The 19,186-nt window shown below is 47.8% G+C and overlaps 1 protein-coding gene across 1 annotated transcript; it reads right to left on the bottom strand.

Annotated features, from left to right (window-relative positions):
* Window positions 1-7,488: 7,488 nt before the first annotated feature.
* Window positions 7,489-17,888, bottom strand: CALM3 (calmodulin 3). The gene is made up of 6 exons (XM_042439443.1): window positions 17,739-17,888; window positions 11,421-11,451; window positions 10,855-10,998; window positions 10,121-10,227; window positions 9,758-9,893; window positions 7,489-9,049 (listed from the first exon to the last, which is right to left on the bottom strand). Exons 1-6 carry the CDS (start codon window positions 17,739-17,741, stop codon window positions 9,021-9,023), a joined length of 450 nt encoding a protein of 149 aa, XP_042295377.1. The 5' UTR covers window positions 17,742-17,888; the 3' UTR covers window positions 7,489-9,020.
* Window positions 17,889-19,186: the final 1,298 nt, after the last annotated feature.

The following is a 19,186-nucleotide window of genomic DNA, read 5'->3' as shown; positions in this document are numbered from 1 at the left end:
CATTGTTTCTGCAGTACAGATGCACCCTCAGTTTGCAGCAATCAAAATAAGATGAGGAAAGTGGAAAGAGGAGAGAGAAACTGGGACATTTTAACAGCAGATGAAAAAAGTGGGATGACAGAGGATTAGTTGGGAGCGCCTCTGCCAAATTGAGACAGTCGGAAGGTCTGAGATTTCACATCTCTTTTGCCCAGTAATAAACAGTTTTTCAGGATTTAGGATTACAGCATAGCTACCATTGTAATTTCAGATGGACTCTGCCACCAGAGGTTTTGGAGATCATGTTGTAGACATAGAGTCATTGCGTGTGATGCTGGGTTTTTGGACTGCCAGGAAGAGTCAGGACACAGCTTTTGTTGTTGCCTAGATAATCCAGGCAAAGTGTCTCCGCTGGAAAGCCTCCCAGAAGCTAAAGATGTCTTTTCTAAAGTCTGAGCCTGTGAAGACAGGCACACAATTGGGATAGAATGCATTCTGCATCAACCATGGCTGCATCTGCATTGCAGAAACAATGTTAAAGTGAAGTCAAACTGCATGATTTCTACAGTGCAGATGCACCCTTGGATTGCTGTGATCCAAAAAGTAACTTTTCCAAGATCTGCCCTACCTCTCTCCTTCTTCCAAGGTCAGTTGGTAGTAAGCATCCCACCGATGGTCAGGCAGGGAAAAGACAGTATCTTCACCAGCTTCCCAGGAAAAGAGGCAAGATCTGGCTTCTTTAATCGATGGCATGGCTGAATATTTTAATTTCCCTGCAAGTGCTAACATTTTAAGAGCTCCGCTGGGGAAAGAGAGAGGCACCAGATTGTCTTTTTCTACCAAGGAAGGATTCAATATGTCCAGCAACACTCTCAGCTGATAGCAGCAAAGGAAACTTGCGGGGAAATTGGGGAAACTGTGCATTTCATGGACAGGGTTAGACTTGATGGTCTTTGCAGTCCCTTCCATCTCTATGATTTTAAGAGAGCCCTGACCCAAAGCCAAGATTCCAAGTGAGACACAGCAGCAAAAGATGCTCCAGACGCATCCATCCGGCGTGACTCTGCATGATTTGGCACAATTAATTCCAGTAGAACAGAGAGGAGTGTTAAGTCCAAAACCCCGAAGAGACAGCCGCTCCATCTCCTGCTCATCCCTCTCTCTGGTTATCAGAGTCAGACAAACAGCCTTTCACCACCATTAAGGCTTCTGTTGTGGCTTCTCCGAAGTGTTATCATATTACTCTTTAAGTAATGAAGCCAGCCACATGGGAGGCTATGCGTGGCAGGCGGAAATGATGTGGCTGTTTTGAAGCAAGTGCTTTTATTAATTTTTTTAAAAAAACAACAACATTGTCTTAATGGCAACTCAGGCACTTAGTTATTTATCCCACTTCAGGTCTTCAGCAACAGCAAAAACAACAACACAATGTCAGATGACAAAAATAAGAGATTGCATTTGTCCATGCAAGCCAACAATATGTTGCTGTTGTGTGCCTTTAGCTCATTTTTGACTTATGATGGTGACCCTTAGGCGGAACCTATCACGGGGTTTTCTTGGCAAATTTCTTCAGAGTGACATCCTTTGAGGTTGAGAGAATGTGACTTGCCCAAGGTCACCCTGTGGGTTTATATGGCTAAGACGAGACTTGAGCCCTGGTCTCCATAGTCATAGTCCAACTCTCAAACCATTACATGATGCAACATTATAGCTTCACACAATTTATTGGACACTGATAAGAGTCTGGGATCGTAGGGGGAAGATAAACAATTGAAATGGGACCTCATACCATCTCCCTTTCTTTCTTTCATACTCACATTCTCCAAATGTCCCCATTTGGAAGGAGTAATCTTTATTAATCCTCCGCCCTCCCACTTTTACAGCTGCCTTTAAAATGTCCCAGTTTCTCTCCTCTCCTCTCACTTTCCTCCTTTGTCCTCAGCTTTCTTAATTTGCTGCAGAATGAGTTCAAAGTACAAAAGGAATTTGTATTCAGTTGACTCAGTCAGTGAACAGAAGAGGGAGCAGGCTCTTTCCTTTCCTTTTAGGCTCAGGCAAAAGCAAACTGCTGCAGCCTCTCCTAGCTTCCTCATTCATGACGTTTGTCACCTTGGCCAAGCTCTGATGTTGCCTGGCCACATGTGTCCCAGTTTTCATCTTTAAGTTCTCACTCCACTCATGAGTATACGTTACATCTTTAGGCACGCTATAATTCCCACACCAAGCCATTCTCCCCCTGCTAGCCTACTTTGCAAGTTTGGTTTTCCCAGGTTAAAGCTATGTTAAGTGCCCTGAGCTGCTAGGAAAAGTGCTTTTGCAAATGGTTATGACTGAATTGTGCAGTCTGTTTGGCTCATTCCCAGGAAGCCACCGAAAATAATATATTGGTAGGCACTTTGTGTTTCTTATGCTGGGGTGGTAGGGGTATTGGAGGTCTTTCTCAGGAATGCTCTCAAATATCTGTTGCATGGCTCATTGGGAAAACGCGGAGAACCTGAATGCCTGTGTGCCTTTCCTTGGAAGTCATTTCTTTAAGTCAAAGGAGGGCAGCTTGAGTCAAGGTACCTGGTGCAATGGAAAAAAAGCCAAACAAGGCATCAACCTGGCACCCGGGTATAAATAGCGGCGCCTGGATCTCATCAATTCCAAGGTGGCATGTCAATGCCTCAAGGGCACGCTCCCAATTCCCAAAGTTTTGAGCTCCCTTTGCCTGCAGATATGGAAGTAAGGGGGACCCCTGGCATCCATCCTACAGAATTCATAATAGAGGGGGAGGAAAACATTTGCAAAGGATTAGGATATATTCAGGCCATGGGAGTGGACCCTGTCAGGTTCTTTTCTGCAAAGAGGGGCAACTGGCTGAACAGGGCATTCCATCTGTGATTCATTCTGACATATCTCAGACCTGCAATACTTCTTCTCTTTGCCTTAACTCCGGTTCCACACTTCAGAACTATAGCACTCTATTCTATTTTAATTTCACTGGTTGCATCCTATGAAAACCCGGGGGGTTGTAGTTTGGGGAGGAACGAAAGGAGATCTCTGGAACACAATTCGAAACGCCTCTCCCCTAAACTGCAAACCCCAAGATTTCATAGGATGCTGTTGTGATAGTTCTAGCACAACTGTACTGGGCAAAAGCAGACTGCTTCAGCCTCTTCTAGACGGTGTGTTCTTCTCATTAATAACGTCTGACCACCTTCTGATGTTGCTTGGCCAGATATGTCCCAGTTTTCATTTCTGAAACGCTGGAGGGTAGCCCTACTGTTCTGCTACTGAGCTAACGTTTCTTGTAGGATTTCAAAATATCCAACTCCAAGACTCCAGATCACCATTGGGAACCGAAGCACTACAGGAAGTCACCACTTTGGAAAAGTCTGGGGAAAGTTACTTTTGGACACACAATTCCCAGAATCAGCCCCCAGCAGCTGTCTGGAGGGAGCCCAAGGCAATAACTTTCCCCAAGCATTGCAACTCTGCCAATACGTTCATTTGCATTTAACCCTAGCGTGGGTTAATCTGAAGGAAGAATCAAGCACTTGCACACATCCTTCTTTGGGTGCTGGAGTATATGACTCCTTTTCGTCTCAGGGAACGTGGAAAGTCACTTGATATACCAGAGCAGACCTTTGTTGCCATGTCCCTTCAAGTCATTTCTGGCTTATGGGAACCCGATCACAGGGCTTTCTTGGCAAGGTTTGTTCAGAGGAGAGGTTGCCTTTGCTTGCTTCTGAGGCCGAGTCCAAAGTCTACCAGTGGGTTTCCATGACTGAGCGGAGATTCTAACCTTGCATTTAGAAACTAAGCACTGGATTTCAGACTTCTGTGCCATCATCCCCAGGATACTGGGCTAATGCAAACACCCAGCATGTCTAAGTTTGTATGTGGATGGTATCTCTCCCCAAAGCAGGGCTGTTGCAGGATTGTTTTTCACTGGAAGAATAGATTTATTTGGAGGCCAAATAAATTTGCAACCTCCTCCCCAGTATCTGGACTCCTGCCTAGACCTTCTCCCATGGCGGCTAAGCAAAACCCACCAGTGGTTTGAATCTCAACCCAAACAAGCCACCTACAAGTTTAAATCCTCAAGTCTATATGGAGCCAAACACTGCTGGCTACCGCTGGTCCCTTTATCGCAGTGGTTCTCAACCTTCCTAATGCCACAACCTTTTAATACAGTTCCTCATGTTGTGGTGACCCCCCAGATAGAGGAGCAGTGTCTCGGTTACTAAGAACATTGGAAATATGTGTTTTCCGATAGTCTTAGGCGACCCCTGTGAAAGGGCCGTTCGACCCCCAAAGGGGTTGCGTCCTATAACCGCTGCTTTATAGAACATGGCTTTTGGTTTACTGCTGCCCAAATGAATACCTATGAATAAAGTCAACTTAGCATAGACAGATTCAAGGAAGGGGGCAGATGAGGACGAGGTTGCTTTCCTCTCTTCAGGCCAGCTGCAGGGCTTTTATATCTTTAGTTTTTAACCATTGCCTTTTGCAGCTGCTGTGGCTGTTAGGCCCTTTCTCCCTTTTTTGAAGAGCCTGGGATGAGAAGGAAGCAAAAGACCACACAGGTGGGAAATGATGACACATATTGCTTGCAATGCATTGAGGGAAAGAAGCAAAATCTAACCTATATTAGCAGAGAGAAGCTGCGGGACGGTGCACAGCCCCTCTTCCCGGCCAACGGCTACCTGGAAAAAATGCATATATGGTCTCCTGCTGAGAAAACAGCATTTTCTGTGAGGAAAGTAACATTTCCTGCAGGGGAAAAAAAGGGGGAAATGAATTTTCGTTATAGGTAACCTGATTTGTGTGTGTGAGTGTGTGCAAAAAATAATGCTTTCTGCACCAATAAACCACACATTCCTTTCCTTTCCTTCCATGACTTCTTTGCCAAGGTGGTTGGCTCCCTCTCCTGTCTTCTTTTGGGAACTGTAGTGTTAAGAAAATGGACTCAATTCTTGCTGCATTTACTTTCTCTCTAATCTTCCATTCCTGTCCAGTTATGCAGCCTTTATATATAGCTGACATTATGGATCCTGAGCCAAGCATCTAGTAAAGCAGACCCCAGTCTCCAAAAGCTCATACTGTTGTAAGTGTGTTTTTTAAGGTGCCATGGGTCTCTGGTTACCTTTCCAAACTCAAAATTCTCACCCAACTTTTTTGGTTGCCCATTTTGACTCCCAAAATTGGCAATAGGATTCCCAAAATTGGGGCATTGGTTGGTTGCCAAACTGGACTTGAAACTGCTTTCGCTTCAAACTGCAAGATTCCAGTGATTTTCAGGTAGGCCCAAAGCAATTTTACAAAACAAACAACAATAACAAATGCTTCCTCTTGTACTTGTGCTGCATTTTTTTAAAAAATGGTGATTACTAAAATAATGATCCCACAAGAAAATTGTTAGCAAGGCACAAGTGAAGATGGGCTCCTCTAAAGGCACCAGCACTGGAGGTTGCCCAGATGTCTCTGCAGCAGCACCTGCTATGAGCCATGCTTCCTTCCAGTTAGCTCCTGATGGTACATCTGCTCCATCTTAACCTGGCGAGAACACAGGTCACTCTCTGAGGATGCAGAGGCCTCTTGTGGAAACTACCAGAGCTGGCTTCTCATTGCACAAACACACCATCTGGACTCACACAAGGATGGATTGCTCCTTTCAGCAAACAAGAGTAAAAGCAAAAACTTTGCGCAGATGAGAATAAGAGCATATCTCTGGTCTCAGTCCAGAGAGGAGTCTGATGTCACCTTTTCCTACCCTTTGGACAGGTGGCTCTTTTACCTGTTGGCCTGCTACTATAACAGTGGGGGGGCCCTAAACCATTGGGCAAACTAGCCACCAACCATAACCCTGACTCACAGTAGGAGAAAACAGAGACCCAATACCAATAAGTTCTCCTTTCTCATGAGAGCACTGCTGTAAAAAGGTAAAGGTTTCCCCTTGACATTAATGTCTAGTTGTAACTGACTGTAGGGTGTTCTTACGATTACCATCACTAAGCCCAAGGAGCCAGAGTTGTCTGGAGATGATTCCGGTGGCCATGCGGCCAGCATGACTGCACCGAACACAGTTACCTTCCCACTGAGAAGTAGTACCTGTTTACATAACTAAAATTACCTCTTCAAATCCCTCCATCAGTCTTCAAGCCATTTCTAACTTGCAGTGACTGTATCATTGGGTTTTCTTGGCAAGATTTGTTCAGATAAGATTTGCTAGTATCTTCCTGTAAGGCTGAGAGTGGAACTTGCACACTAGGGAATTGATACTTTGACTGCCCACCGGAAGCTTTGTTGGTGTTGTGTGCCTTTGTTTCAAACATATGGCAACCTTAAGGCAAACTTCATAGAATCACAGGGCTGGAAGGGACCTCAAGGGTCATCCAGTTCAACCCCCTACCATGCCCCTGTCATTTCATGGCTGAGTAGAAATTCAAGTCCTGGTCTCCTAGTCCAATACCCAAACTACTACGTTGTGCTGGTTCACCCGGCTCCGTTTCTAGATAATGAAAGGCAGAGAAGGCCAAGCGCCAAGCCTGCAATGTCTTAACCCTCTAGAACAGTGGCCCGTAAACTTTGGTCCTCCAGATGTTTTGCACTTCAATTCCCTGAAGTCCAAGCTATCAGGAATTCTGGGACCTGCAGTCCAAAATATCTGGAGGACAAGTTTGGAAACCACTGCTCTACAACCTTCCTTCACACCATGTGGAATTAATGATGTAGTTCCAACCTATCCAGAAGGAATCAGATGAGGGAAGTTTGCTTTACCTCAGGGACAGGCAAAGTACAACCCTTTAAATATGGTCCAACTGTAGCTCCCAGCATCCCTTACCATTGGCTAGGCTGGCTGAGGCTGTCTAATGCCCACCCCTGCTCTGTACGGCAGAAGAGCCAGCATCTGTAACCAAATATCTACACTTGATGCTTCTCTCCATTTCCAAGGGATTTTGGCTGCACTCCATATAACCCGTCATTTCACTCCTCCTTTCCACTTACAAAACAATGTAACCTGTGCTACATTTGGCCTCAGGATGTTTACTTCTGAAGGCTGTCCGCAGAGCAAAACCATGCCAATGGCCAGACTAACTGCATATTGCCTCTCCGTTTGGAGTGAAATCTGCCCACTGCAAAGCAAGAACATTAGGAGGCCAAAAAGAGGTGGAATACCCACCATCACAAATAGTTTGTAGGGAGGAAGGCAGGGCCTTCCCAGTAGCTGCCCCTAGGTTTGGAAAATCCCTTGCCAGGAGGACCAAGATGATCTTCTCCTTGCCATCCAGCAGACAAAAACTCCTTTCACTCAGAAACAGTTTCTAAAGAACAGACTAAAACTGTTGTATTACTGTATTTTAAACTGAGCCATTTCATAGCTTTCCATCCTTTCAAGTGTAGGTCTGAATTGCTTTAATGCTGTGAACAGTTTAATTTTAATGTACATTTTTAGCCATATTTTTTAAATTGGGAGAAAGGTGAGGTGCAAAGAAATAATAACACCACCACAAGGGCAGCCAATTCAGGTAGTCACTGCATTTTATTGGAAAACATTGATATAACTTTATTTTCACAGCTTCAACTGAACACAACACCACCTGCTTCCAAAGACCTCCGTGCGCCAACCTTCCCCACGCCCCCCTCCAGGCTCTCAGGCAAGAGACCCCCCTCCTGCGCTCGCACACGGCTGGCAGGAGGCAGGGAACGAGCAGGGAGCGTGGCCAAATCCATCACGGACTGCACAAAGCACTCTTCTTTCACCCGGTTTTCAGGGAAATCCTGCGACTCGCTCCGATTTCCCCTCCAAAACAAAATAATTATTTTTTATTGTTGTTATTTGATTAAAAAAGAAAAGTGAAAAAGAGAAGCAGGTTTGCGGCTCATGCTGTTTGCCGCAAGGGAAGGTGGGGTGGGGGAGACAGGCGAAGTAAGGAAGCAACATTAAAGAGCATAGACACTGAAGCCAAGGTGCGGCACAAGCGTTAAACCAAGAGTCACTGGGGAAAAAGAAAAAGGCATCACACAGGGAGGGGAGTAGGGAGAAAAGGGCGTTCTGGCCCAGTTGGCATTGACTCAGCAGTGGCTTCACTGTTTTATTGCGGTTCCATTCCAACGCCTCAAACCCCCCCCCAAAAATCCCTCCCCTCAAGCTGCCAATCAAAAGCATCTGCCACAAATGGGCATGCCCCCCCTCCCCCCAAAAAGAGGCCTGCAGCATCAGATATTTACATAGCAGCTCTGATGTCTGGACACAACGCTTAGGAAAACTCATTTAAGGACATTTACAATTTATACAGGGTTAAGAACAGAGATGGAAGTCCAAAGTTGTGGTCAATTGGGTCTGTGTGTTTGTTTGTAGAAGAGCCAATCGGACAGTGTGGGAAGCTTCCCCCCTCCCTTTCTATCAGCGTCTGGCTGACAAGAGCTCTCTGGAATCCACCTTCAGCCACATGAACACCCAAAATGGTGGGGACAGCTCCCCTTCCCACCCTCCAAAGCAAACTAAGAGGAAAAAAAGAAAAGGAAAAAAACAACAACAACAACAACATCCCAATTTCTTCCTTGTACCCGCTGGTGTTCACTGGGGCAAGACCTTCGGTGGCAACCACCATGTCAACGCACACGACCACAGTGCCAGACACATGCAACACGATTAAGAAGGTTTTTTTGCGCTCTCTCCACCCCATCATGTGGATTCTTGAAAGAAAGAAAATCTGCGCCCTGGGAGACGGGCCAGCTCTGACCGCAGAACAGAAGGAGACCCGATGGAAACAAAGACATCCACAAGGTATGGGGCTGTGGCAGATTTTTAGGGGATGCACCAGGAAGGAGGAAGGTAGGAAGAAAGGAAGGAAAGGGGAAAGAGCAAGAAGAGGAGGGAGAGATGAGTGCAATCATGCAGCTTGGGAAGTTTTTTTTTTTTAAATTGCTTGGTCAGATTTATTCCACAGCTGATTGTTTGCTTAGAGAACCAGGTTACTTAAGTAGAGAGAGTGTGTTGGAGAAAAGTATTGAAGGAGAATGGGCATTGCCAGCCACCCATTCTGCAGGCTTCACTTTGCAGTCATCATCTGCACAAACTCTGAAAGAGACATAAGCCAAAGAAAGGCAGTAAGCATGATGCCAACCATCCTTTATACTGAAATAGTCATCTAATCTATCTCCCGAAAGGATATTCCCTTCTCCCAAATGACAGCCATGCCCATTCCATCCTTTCTCAGCATGCCTCCAACCAGACTGAATTAAAGGAGTAGCCCTCCTCTGTCCCACCAGGGTTTTTTTTTTTTACTGAACATGATATCCATGTGTACTCCTCCCACCCAGAATGAATATATGCCCAGTACATTCTCCTAAAGAAGGGCATCTGTATTTCATGTCATGTTTTAAACACCACCTCAGTTCTTCCCAGCATCCAAGAAGGATGCCCATCAAGATATACTGGGTGGGTTAGTTCTAAAGATCAAAAGTACTGAAGGGAGGCTGCAAAAACAGCCAACACTACACACTATAAGTGAAGTCACGTGGGCCTCACTCCCTTATATGAGGTATCGGATGTTAGGTTATTCCCACATAGCCCAAACTGAAGCTTGATGTAATTCAAGGCACATCCCCCTCAATACAGAAGACCTGAAAGTGTCTCTGAGAATGGTTAAGGCTTTTCCACTGCACTCAGAAAGCAAATATTTGGTGCAAAGATTGCCTTAGTAGCTGGCCATTTATGGAGCCCCATAGCCTACACTGCACAAAGTGGCCAATAGGTAAGGACCTCCAGGGTCCAGCCCTCACTCACCTTCATAGTTGACCTGTCCGTCCCCGTCGATATCTGCCTCCCTTATCATTTCGTCCACTTCCTCATCAGTGAGCTTCTCCCCTAAGTTTGTCATCACATGGCGTAACTCAGCTGCACTAATGTAGCCATTTCCATCCTGAAAGCAAAGGCGTTTGTTCAGTGGAAGTGTTGTAACAGTCAGCACTTTCTGCCTGGGTCCTGGCTGAAGGCATTCCCTTCCCCACTTTGGAGGCTCCAGCTTCAGGGAAGAGATCAGAATAGCTCCCTTCTCCATTTCAGACTGGAAGGCCATGGGTTGCCTTTCAGCATTGCCTCCTCAATTTCTCCCTCCAGATGACTGGTCATCCTTTTCCACTGCCTCACCTTATCGAACACTCGGAAAGCCTCCCGGATCTCCTCCTCGCTGTCTGTATCCTTCATTTTCCTTGCCATCATAGTCAAGAACTCTGGGAAGTCAATAGTGCCATTCCCTGAAAACAGTAATGAGCAATTGTTAGAGGATACCAATGGAAACCAAAGCACCTCCTTAGAGGCACATCCAACTTGGCAGTCAAGAAGAATTGCCCACAAGACAAAGCAAGCCTTGAAAGATGAAGCCCTGCCTGAATTCAGGCCCAGCTGACTGACAAGGCCAGCACAACTGCTTGTATTTTAACAGGAGGCAGCCCATTTCCACTCAATAGGCCACAAAGCCATTTCTAGCTCCCTGGATCTAGACTGTTACACAGCTGGAGCTAGAGCTAGTATCTCCAAAGGTCTGCCTGAAAAACAATTAACAAGAATATTTCCAGGCTGCTGTGACATTCTTCTGTTTCCACTAAGCATCTTGAACACCACAAATGGAATGCAGGACATACATTTGCTTGGCCTCATCAAATAGTCTTCTATGTCAACTTGCCCACTAGGCCTACAACTCTGACAGCCACCAGAAAAGCTAGAGAAATTTGGTGAGCTAAGAACAAGAGAACAGAGAACAGGACTCTCAAACAAAATGAAAGCTAGCTAAGACTTTGCAGCAAGGGCTTGGAGAATCCCTATATTCTGTCTTGCCTCTGGAGCATGGCCATCCCTGGGACAAAAGGTGCGCAGCCACCTACCATCGGCATCCACCTCGTTGATCATATCTTGCAGCTCAGCCTCAGTGGGGTTCTGCCCCAGGGACCTCATCACAGTGCCAAGTTCTTTAGTGGTGATGGTGCCATCCCCATCCTTGTCAAAAAGGGAGAAGGCCTCCTTGAATTCTGGGGGGCAAGGAAAAGAACAGCATTGTAAACAGTAAGGAGCTGACATTCCAAGTAATCTAAAGTGTTTGGGCTGCCACTCTCACCTTTCCAGCCCAGCTGTTTGCCTATTCTTTTCAGCCTTATGTCCACATTTCTCTAATAGTTGCAAAAATGAGGCCCTCCTCTCTGTCTCACCATTTTCTCAGGCTCATTTGGTGGAGGAACAAGGGAGACAGGGCCTTCTTGATTGCTGCTCCCAGATTTTGGGCCCCTACTGTATGCTTTCTTGCCATGTTCAAGCAGTAGTTAGCCCAATTCAAACACCAAGAGTAACTTACTGTAGGAGGGGAGGTTATTCTCCCCACCATCACCACCAATGGCATGTGGGTAAGCACTAGCTGGGCTGGTATTTATTGTCACAATGCATAGGGAGGACTCACCTGCAATCTGCTCTTCGGTGAGCTGGTCAGCCTGGAAGCAGAGAGAGAGAGAGAGAGAGAGAGAGAAAGAATAATAATTGTTGAGTCATGGTCCTCCTCTCAGATAAACCTCTTGGCCTCTCTCACCAACTCCCCAATGAATGGAACTGCAGTGAAGCGCCAGGGTCTCCTTATTTTCCTTATCTCTCCCCATCATCTAGGCACAATGCAACTTGTGACCCAACCAGCCAAAAGCAAACTGCCAACCACATTAGTAGGGCCCATTAAAGGTTGAGAAGCTTCTGCTTTTTGCTGCCGGCCTGAGACTTAAGAAACAAGAGGCAAGCTGCTAGATTCTCAGGACAGAAACCATGAGGATCTTATGGGAATGGATCTTGAAAGGATGATGCTGGGACGGTTTTCTCTTTGCCCCACCAAGCCAAATGCTTATCCTTGCCCTTTTGAGACTCGGTGAGAAAGCAGTTCCTACACACTGCCCCCTCTAACCCAGTCACAGCCCCATCCTGCAGTTGCATGCATTGCCTTCTATCTATCCAGTTTCACTGAAGAAAGCCTTCAAACTCCTAAGTTACACCCACTTGCCATTTAAATTAGCACCAGCACAGAAACAGCAACCCAAGGGCACTGCCAGCGTCACACAGGCAAGTCACCCAAATAGGACAGCATTACAAAATAAAAACCAAATCTAATGCTTCTATGCCTGCTACTGAGCAAAGCCTTTTGCCTTTGTTTGCCTTCACAGAAAGCCATGGCCGCCACACGTCTGTTCTGAAGATGTTTAAAGCAGCACCTGTCAGATTCTCACTACTGAAGCTGTGCAACCCAGGACATCATGCAAGATGGTGCTTACAAAGACCAACAGACAATTTGTGGGATTCATTGCCAGATGATGTGGGGAGGGCTAATGAAGGCATCTAGATGCATGGCAGTCACCACATCTTGTGGCAATGAGTTCCACAAAACCCATCACCTGAACCAATCCATGGAGGATTAGCCTACTAGATTTAGAGGTGAATATGTCAGCTGCTCTGTAGTAACAGGACAGACCTATTATTTTCAGCCCCTAGTAGCAGCTCTCCCGAGGGCAGCTGAAAGGCCAGTAGCAGGGAGCATTATGTGTGAAACAGGGACCTTTGGTATGACACAGAAGGATTTTATTACCACTAAAGGGAAATCCATTCCCAGCCCTAAGCACAAGTCCCCTATTTGGACTTTACTGGGTTAACCTGACAGATATCCAACAGGCTGTATCTAATTTAGCAAGTTACTGACTCTTTAAAGGAAAGAGAAATCCAAGCTCAAGCTAACTCCAAGTCAGCTCTGAATCCTCCTAGATAAATGTGTAAGCAGAGTACCAGAACCAGATATGGATTCTATTCCACTCCCAACTTACCAGGCTTTTGGCAATGAAATCCAAAACCCAACTGCTGACTCACTGTAACTGAGATCTATGACTCTTCCCACCCCAGGAGAAAATGGAACCCAGATCGGCATAATTACAGCTTCAGTTTTCTAACTACTATGTCAATTCCTTTTATTTTAATGGGTTTTTTCCTGAGGCCTCTGGGTTGGCATCCAGTGTGGCATTGTAATATACATGTCAGACTATAGCTAGGGGTTCTAGTGCTTTCTCAGCCCTGAAGCCTTACTTCATCAGTCAGTTGGCAACTATCTCACAAAAAACAATATTAAAATAAAAGAAATCTGTGAAGATAAGAGGGGACTGGCACCATGTACATAGGACTGAGCTCCTGGGAAAGAGTGTGGGATAGACATGAATATGCCCTGGCTTATGGAGGCATACAAGTCTTTTATCAGCTTCAACAAAGTGCTGAGGGAAAAGTAGTATCTTCACACCTTTGCATTAGCACCCTGCATCATGGGACTTCCGGGCATCCCACCCGAGTGTCACATCTTGGACGGCAGCCTCTCTGCCGCATTCCCCCTGGCCAGGCCTGGCTGGAGTTGTCTGGACCAGTCAACTGTGCTTCTGCATTGGCCACGCAGCAGCCTGCAGCTCACGCCCACTACACCACGCTTCTTCAAAAAAGCTTCAACGATTTCAGAAAGAAGAGCTCTTGCAAGACAAGGATCACTTGGACTCCAGCCTCCACTGCAGTCTCAGCCACTTCAGCACTGCAGCACCGCCAGAGCCCAAGACCCAAGGCAAACCTGATACGGCTGGAGAGACAGACGCTCACTGCAAAATGCCAACCGCACCAAGGACTGCCAAGGGTACCACAATTAGATTGGTGCAGCCCAGGGGTGGGGTGGGGAGCCCCAGATGAAAGCACCATGGCAGCTGTATGAAGCCTCTTCCCCCACCCCCTTCCTTCTGGAAAAATCCATTTTGGCCAAAGGCAATAAGAGGTCTTTCTGCAGATGAACTACTGTAATCCTGGGGCACAGAGAGCTCCGCTCAACAGACTGCAGTGGACTCAGCAGCCCTCTACTGACAGCAACAGGAAGAAAGATGAGAAAGCAATTCCAATCTAGCAACTGGGGTCAAGAACAAGAGGAAAGGTTTCTTCCCATGTGCCACAAAAGGTTGCACCGGGGCAGAAAGGAGGCTACGATGGCACAATGGTGCATCTCATCAAACTGGGCCAATCCTTCCTTTGGGCTGCACTACAGAGCTGTCGGGAACAAAAGATCAAAGGACCAGTGCACTCTTTCCTTTTGGCCAAAGCTCCATTGAGACCTTTTTCTGACACTCCTTCTTAACCCCGACAGGAGGGGGAAAAGAACAAGGAAAACTGTACTGTTCCTGGGATTCAGTTTCCGAATGTGACTTAGCATTTACACCCATAAGGTATCCGATCTCATCTGATATTGGAAGCTAAGCTGGGTCAGTCCTGGTTAGTACCTGGATAGGACACCGTCAACAAATACCAGGTGCTGTAGGGGATATTTCAGAAGAAGGATTCCTTGCCTAAGAAAACCCTATGGAATTCATGGGGTCTCCATATAAGTCAACAGGCAACTTGGAGGCGCATGTGCGCACACACACACACGCACACTCTTCAAATAAAGTGTCAGCCCAAGATCACGAAAGGGCAATCACTACTTCCACCTTACCAACTGAAATCGCACTGCTATCCACTCAGTATAGCTGGCTTCATGGGTTTGATTTAGTAAATGCAAAAGAGAACTAGCAGCCCTTCGGGATAAGCTTTTAAAATAGCTTGAGGGAAAGATTCTCTCAAAAGTAGGTTAGTGCAGCCAGAGAGAAAATATTTAATGGCTTGGACTGCCTAGGCAAAGCCATACATGGGGACATTCTTCTACTGAGTGGTGTGCAAAAGGAACGAGGGTGACATCTGCGCGCCAGAAGTTACAAGAGCCTGGGGGTTTTAAAGAAGAACATAGTGTCTTTAATGACATTTTCCACCACCATCATTTTGGACCCTCTTCCCACAAGGACAAGTAATCCTAGTTTTCTGAACCTGGCTCATATGCATTATCAATATGGGGGCGTTCACCTATCTGGGTTAGAGGTACACAGAGGTACAGAAATCCTGTACTGTATAATGAGAACCCCATGTAAGTCAGTGCTTTCCCACCAACACACCAGCTTCCCAGGTGCCTTCACCCTGCTTTCAGCTCAAGATCCCAAGGATTCCCTTTCCTCATCACGTCTCCCGCTGTGGCTGCCCTGTAACTGTCCCACTGAGTCATTTCAAGTGTTCATCACTGGATCGCTTCCTACTATGACATTTCTCCCAAACCAGTCAGTAGACAGCACTTCCAGAAGCTAAGCAAGGAGTTAGACAAACTACATTCTGCATTGGGCTCTTGTTCCCAGGCTGGTCAAAGGCATCCCACAGACTGTGAATTTCCTTCTCCACGCAAACCAAGGTGACTTCTAACGGTCTGGGAAAACCAGGTGGCGCAACACTGCTAAACCTAAGCAGAGGTTGAGCCTGGACCAACCATCAGGAAGACCTACGTAAGACAGGACAGGAATACAGACAGTTCAGTTCCCAAGTTCTAGAATCATGAAACCACATCCATATACTACTCACTCCCAAAGAGAGCTGATTTATCAAGTGCAACCAGCCACCAGCCAGAATGCAGAAATTCAGTGCACGCCAACAAAATGGGCTGCAAGGTTTCAAGTCCCTTGCCCTGGAGTTTTGCCTCATGGGAGTCATCAAATTATGGTCTCATCTGCTTCACAGGCCCTTATCTGTTAGGCTTCCCAGCCTGAGAGATACCACCTGGCCCTTTCAGGATCCTGTAGGCCCTCCGCATCTAACACTGATCCATCACCGACTAGACACCCAAGGCAGCCCACTTCACCAGAGCCACCTCCCCCAAAGCCCCCTTGCCTGTCACTTTATCTCCACTGAGACACAAGCTGCCATCTCCCACACAATCGCCTCAACACCAGACTCTCACCCTGCACTCCATGATCAAGATCTCCTTCCACGGAACATGACTCTTCCTTGCATCATTCACCAGCCACCACCCAAGGCTGCTTTTGGGAACTATAAGGCGGGGGATCTCTAAAACTGATGCCCACACCCCACAAATCTCCTATGACTAGGCCACTTCCCCAAGGCCTTGTGCCGATTAAGGCACTAATACTGTGTTTGCTCCCATCCTCCTCACCCAGTGCCCCTGCCCCCATGGCACCCAGCTAGCTGGGCCTTCTGTCCAGGGTGCCACCACCCCTTCCTCTACTGGCAGCTCTCTCACCCCCTCGTCACTTCCCCCCAGCACCTCCCACCCTATCAGCCAGGAGCTCTTCCGCAAGCCAAGCCCTCTCGCCTGCCTTCCTTGCCAGCTGCCCAACTATCCCCCTCCCCACAGCTGCACCACTTCCCAAAGAATTATGCCAAAACTCTCTGCCCCGCTCCCAAGCCTTGGCAACCATTTGCCCAACCATCAGCTCACAGGACCCCTGCCAGCCCCTCCTGCTCCCGTGACACTGGCACGCTCACAACTCCCAGCCTTGGTAATATCTTGCTCTGGCCTTCATGCCTTTTCCTTCTTCTCTGGACAGAGCAACAGAAATGCCAAGTACTCCCTAAGCCACTGACATGCCAACTGCCCCCAACAGTGGCCTTGAAACCCACCCTTTGCTGTCCCTCTCATCGCCCCTTCGGACACTCCCTACACCCCTTGGCATCCAAGCATATGTGCCCCAAATAACCTCACAACCCCCAGCCACGCCAACAAGGGGCATCCGAACCCCTGGCTCAGACTATACCCCGCTCTCTCCCCTAAGGATCTATTCTGCCCAGCCCCATTGATCTCAGTGCCCCTGGGCTGCACTTGCCCACCAGCTCCCCTCTTCACTCTGTCCCCATTTATCCTCAGTTCCAAATGGGCTCCCTCCTGCCATGGATCCTGCAATGCACCTTCCATATACATGTGCGTGCGTGCATACAGATGCATAAACATGTGTGCGTATACACATACATATATATGTGCCTAGCATGTGTGTATATCTATCTATCTATATATAAAGTGTCTATGTACACACACACACACATGTATCTGCCTTGCATATGTGCGTGAACGGGTATGTGCGCACACACACACACACATATATGCACACACATGTCTTGCATATATGTGTGTGTATATATAATGTAGAAATGTGTGCTTACACATGCATATGTATGTGCCTTGCATATATGTAGGTGTGTACACTGTTATACGTGCCTTGCATATGTATCTATATATATGGATGTGTGTGTGTGTGTATGTATGTATGTATACACACACACAAATATATATCTATGCATCTAGACTCACACATATGTATGCACAATACACCTTCAGGTCCCCAAAGCCCCCCCCCCATTTCCCTACCCACACACAGCCTTCCCCCAGAGACAGAAAGTCCAGATCCTTTCCCCTTCCTATCTTCTCCTATGGGAGGCAGGAAAGACCCCCCCTTCCTCAGGCCCCCACTGAAAGGCCCTGCCCCAACCCCAGAGACTCCTTCTCTAGCTCCCCATATGCTCCCATAGTTCGGTGGAGGGGGGGGGGGAAGAAGACCTCTCTTCCCTCTCAATGCAAGGACCTGCCCCCAAACCCTGCTCGCCCTGAACCCCAAGAGAGAGGGGGGGTCCATCCTTTGCCCCCTCCTCATACACTCGCCCCATAGACCCCCCAAAAGAGCCCCCCTTCCCCCCCAACGCAAAAGCAGACAGTCTGGAGCCTCCTCCCTTCCTCTAAGCCTTCCTATAGCCCCCATATTTGGGGGGCGAGGGACACACCTAAGACCCCCTTCTCCCCATTGGAAGGACCTGCCCCCAAACCCCCCAAGGGAGTCCACTCTTCGGCCCCTTCCTCCCGGCTCACCATGGCCCGGTCCGGTTCGGCGAGAAGAGCCCCAAGAGTTCAGAGAGCTTTCCCGAGGAGATGCACCTTCGGCGGCGTCGCGAAAGGAACTGAGAGGAGCAGCAATGGCCGGGACGCAGCCGCTTCACCGACACGCGCCGCGCATCCCTCCGCCAACCGCCTCGCCTCGCCTCGCCTTCGGCCACGCCCCCTTCCTCCTCCCTATAAGCCACGCCCCTTTCCATTTTCCAGGATCCGAACTATAGCTCCGCCCACTTTCCCCTCCCTTTTCTCGACGTCGGGACTACTTTTCGCCTCCTCTGTCTCTCTCGCTCCGCTTGGCCTCGTTTTTCTGAGGCCTCCTCCTCCTCCCTAGGACCGTTTTTTTTTATTCACAGCGGAAGGAGACGTCGCGGTAAAGCATTCCTATGTACCGCGCGTTTCCATTGGCTGCTGAAGGAGGCTCAGGATGAGAGCCCGGTGCCCATTGGCCGCCTATCACCTGCAATGCGTCAAAATTGGAGCGGGCCACGTTGAGGGGAGAGAAAGGGGCGAATTAAGGGAGGGACCAAGGGCTGAGGGGGAAGTGGGAGGAGGCTCCTCTTTCGTGGCTCTGAGGGGGCCATAAAGGAGGGAAAGGCGAGCCTTTCTTCAATGAGACGCATTACAGAAATAATCCAGTTTGAACCCGCATTAACTGCCTTGGCTCAGTGCTGAGGAATCATGGGAATTGTAGTTTATTGTGGCTCCAGAGCTCTCTTCAGAGAGAAGGCTCAGTGTCTCACAAAACTACACTTCCCAGCATTCCCTAACATTGAGCCAGGGCAGTTAAAGCGGCCTCAAAGTGGATTATTCCTACAGTGTGGTTTTGGACTCGGATGGGAGGGGCAATAGTCACCATGACTACCAAGCCCCGCCTCTTCTGCACCACCTTCGCAATAGAAGTGACCACGCCCCTCGCCCTGGCCACGCCCCTCCAGCCATAGCCACGCCCTCTTGAGAATGTTTCCTCGAATCCTGGGAATTGTAGTTTATTGTGGCACCAGAGCTCTCTGACACATAAGGCTAAAAAAACTACAGTTCCCAGAATTCCCTAGCATTGAGCCAGGGCAGTTAAAGCAGTCTCAAACTGGATTGTTATTTCTGGAGTGTGTTTTGGACCTACGGCTCTGGAGAACAGGGTTCGAATCCTACCTTTACTGTGTAAAACCCATTGGGCAAGTCACACTCTCTCAGCCTCAGAGGATGGCAATGGCCAACCTCTTGTGATGAGACTTGCCAAGAAAACCCCACAATAGGTTGGCCTTAAGGCCGCCATAAGTCAGAAGCGACTCAAAGGAGGCACACAACAACAAACAACAACAGTCCAAATAAATATTCTCCTCCCAAGCTCTGGTCAGAATCTCTACTCCTCTCAGCCTCCTTTCTTTGCAAGGTCCAAAATGAAAGGACATACTAAAACAAATGAT

This window comes from Sceloporus undulatus, chromosome 9 (assembly GCF_019175285.1).
Source record: "Sceloporus undulatus isolate JIND9_A2432 ecotype Alabama chromosome 9, SceUnd_v1.1, whole genome shotgun sequence".
NCBI classification, from domain to species: domain Eukaryota; kingdom Metazoa; phylum Chordata; class Lepidosauria; order Squamata; family Phrynosomatidae; genus Sceloporus; species Sceloporus undulatus.
This window is presented reverse-complemented; position numbering and strand designations above follow the sequence as displayed.

What these genes read in the sequence shown, in the direction of transcription:
- CALM3 (XM_042439443.1), bottom strand. An exon ending in CAACGAGGTGGATGCCGATG is followed by an intron (nt 10,228 to 10,854) that starts GTAGGTGGCTGC and finishes TACTGTTTTCAG; the next exon opens with GGAATGGCACTATTGACTTC. An exon ending in CGGACAGGTCAACTATGAAG is followed by an intron (nt 9,050 to 9,757) that starts GTGAGTGAGGGC and finishes TGTCTCTTTCAG; the next exon opens with AGTTTGTGCAGATGATGACT.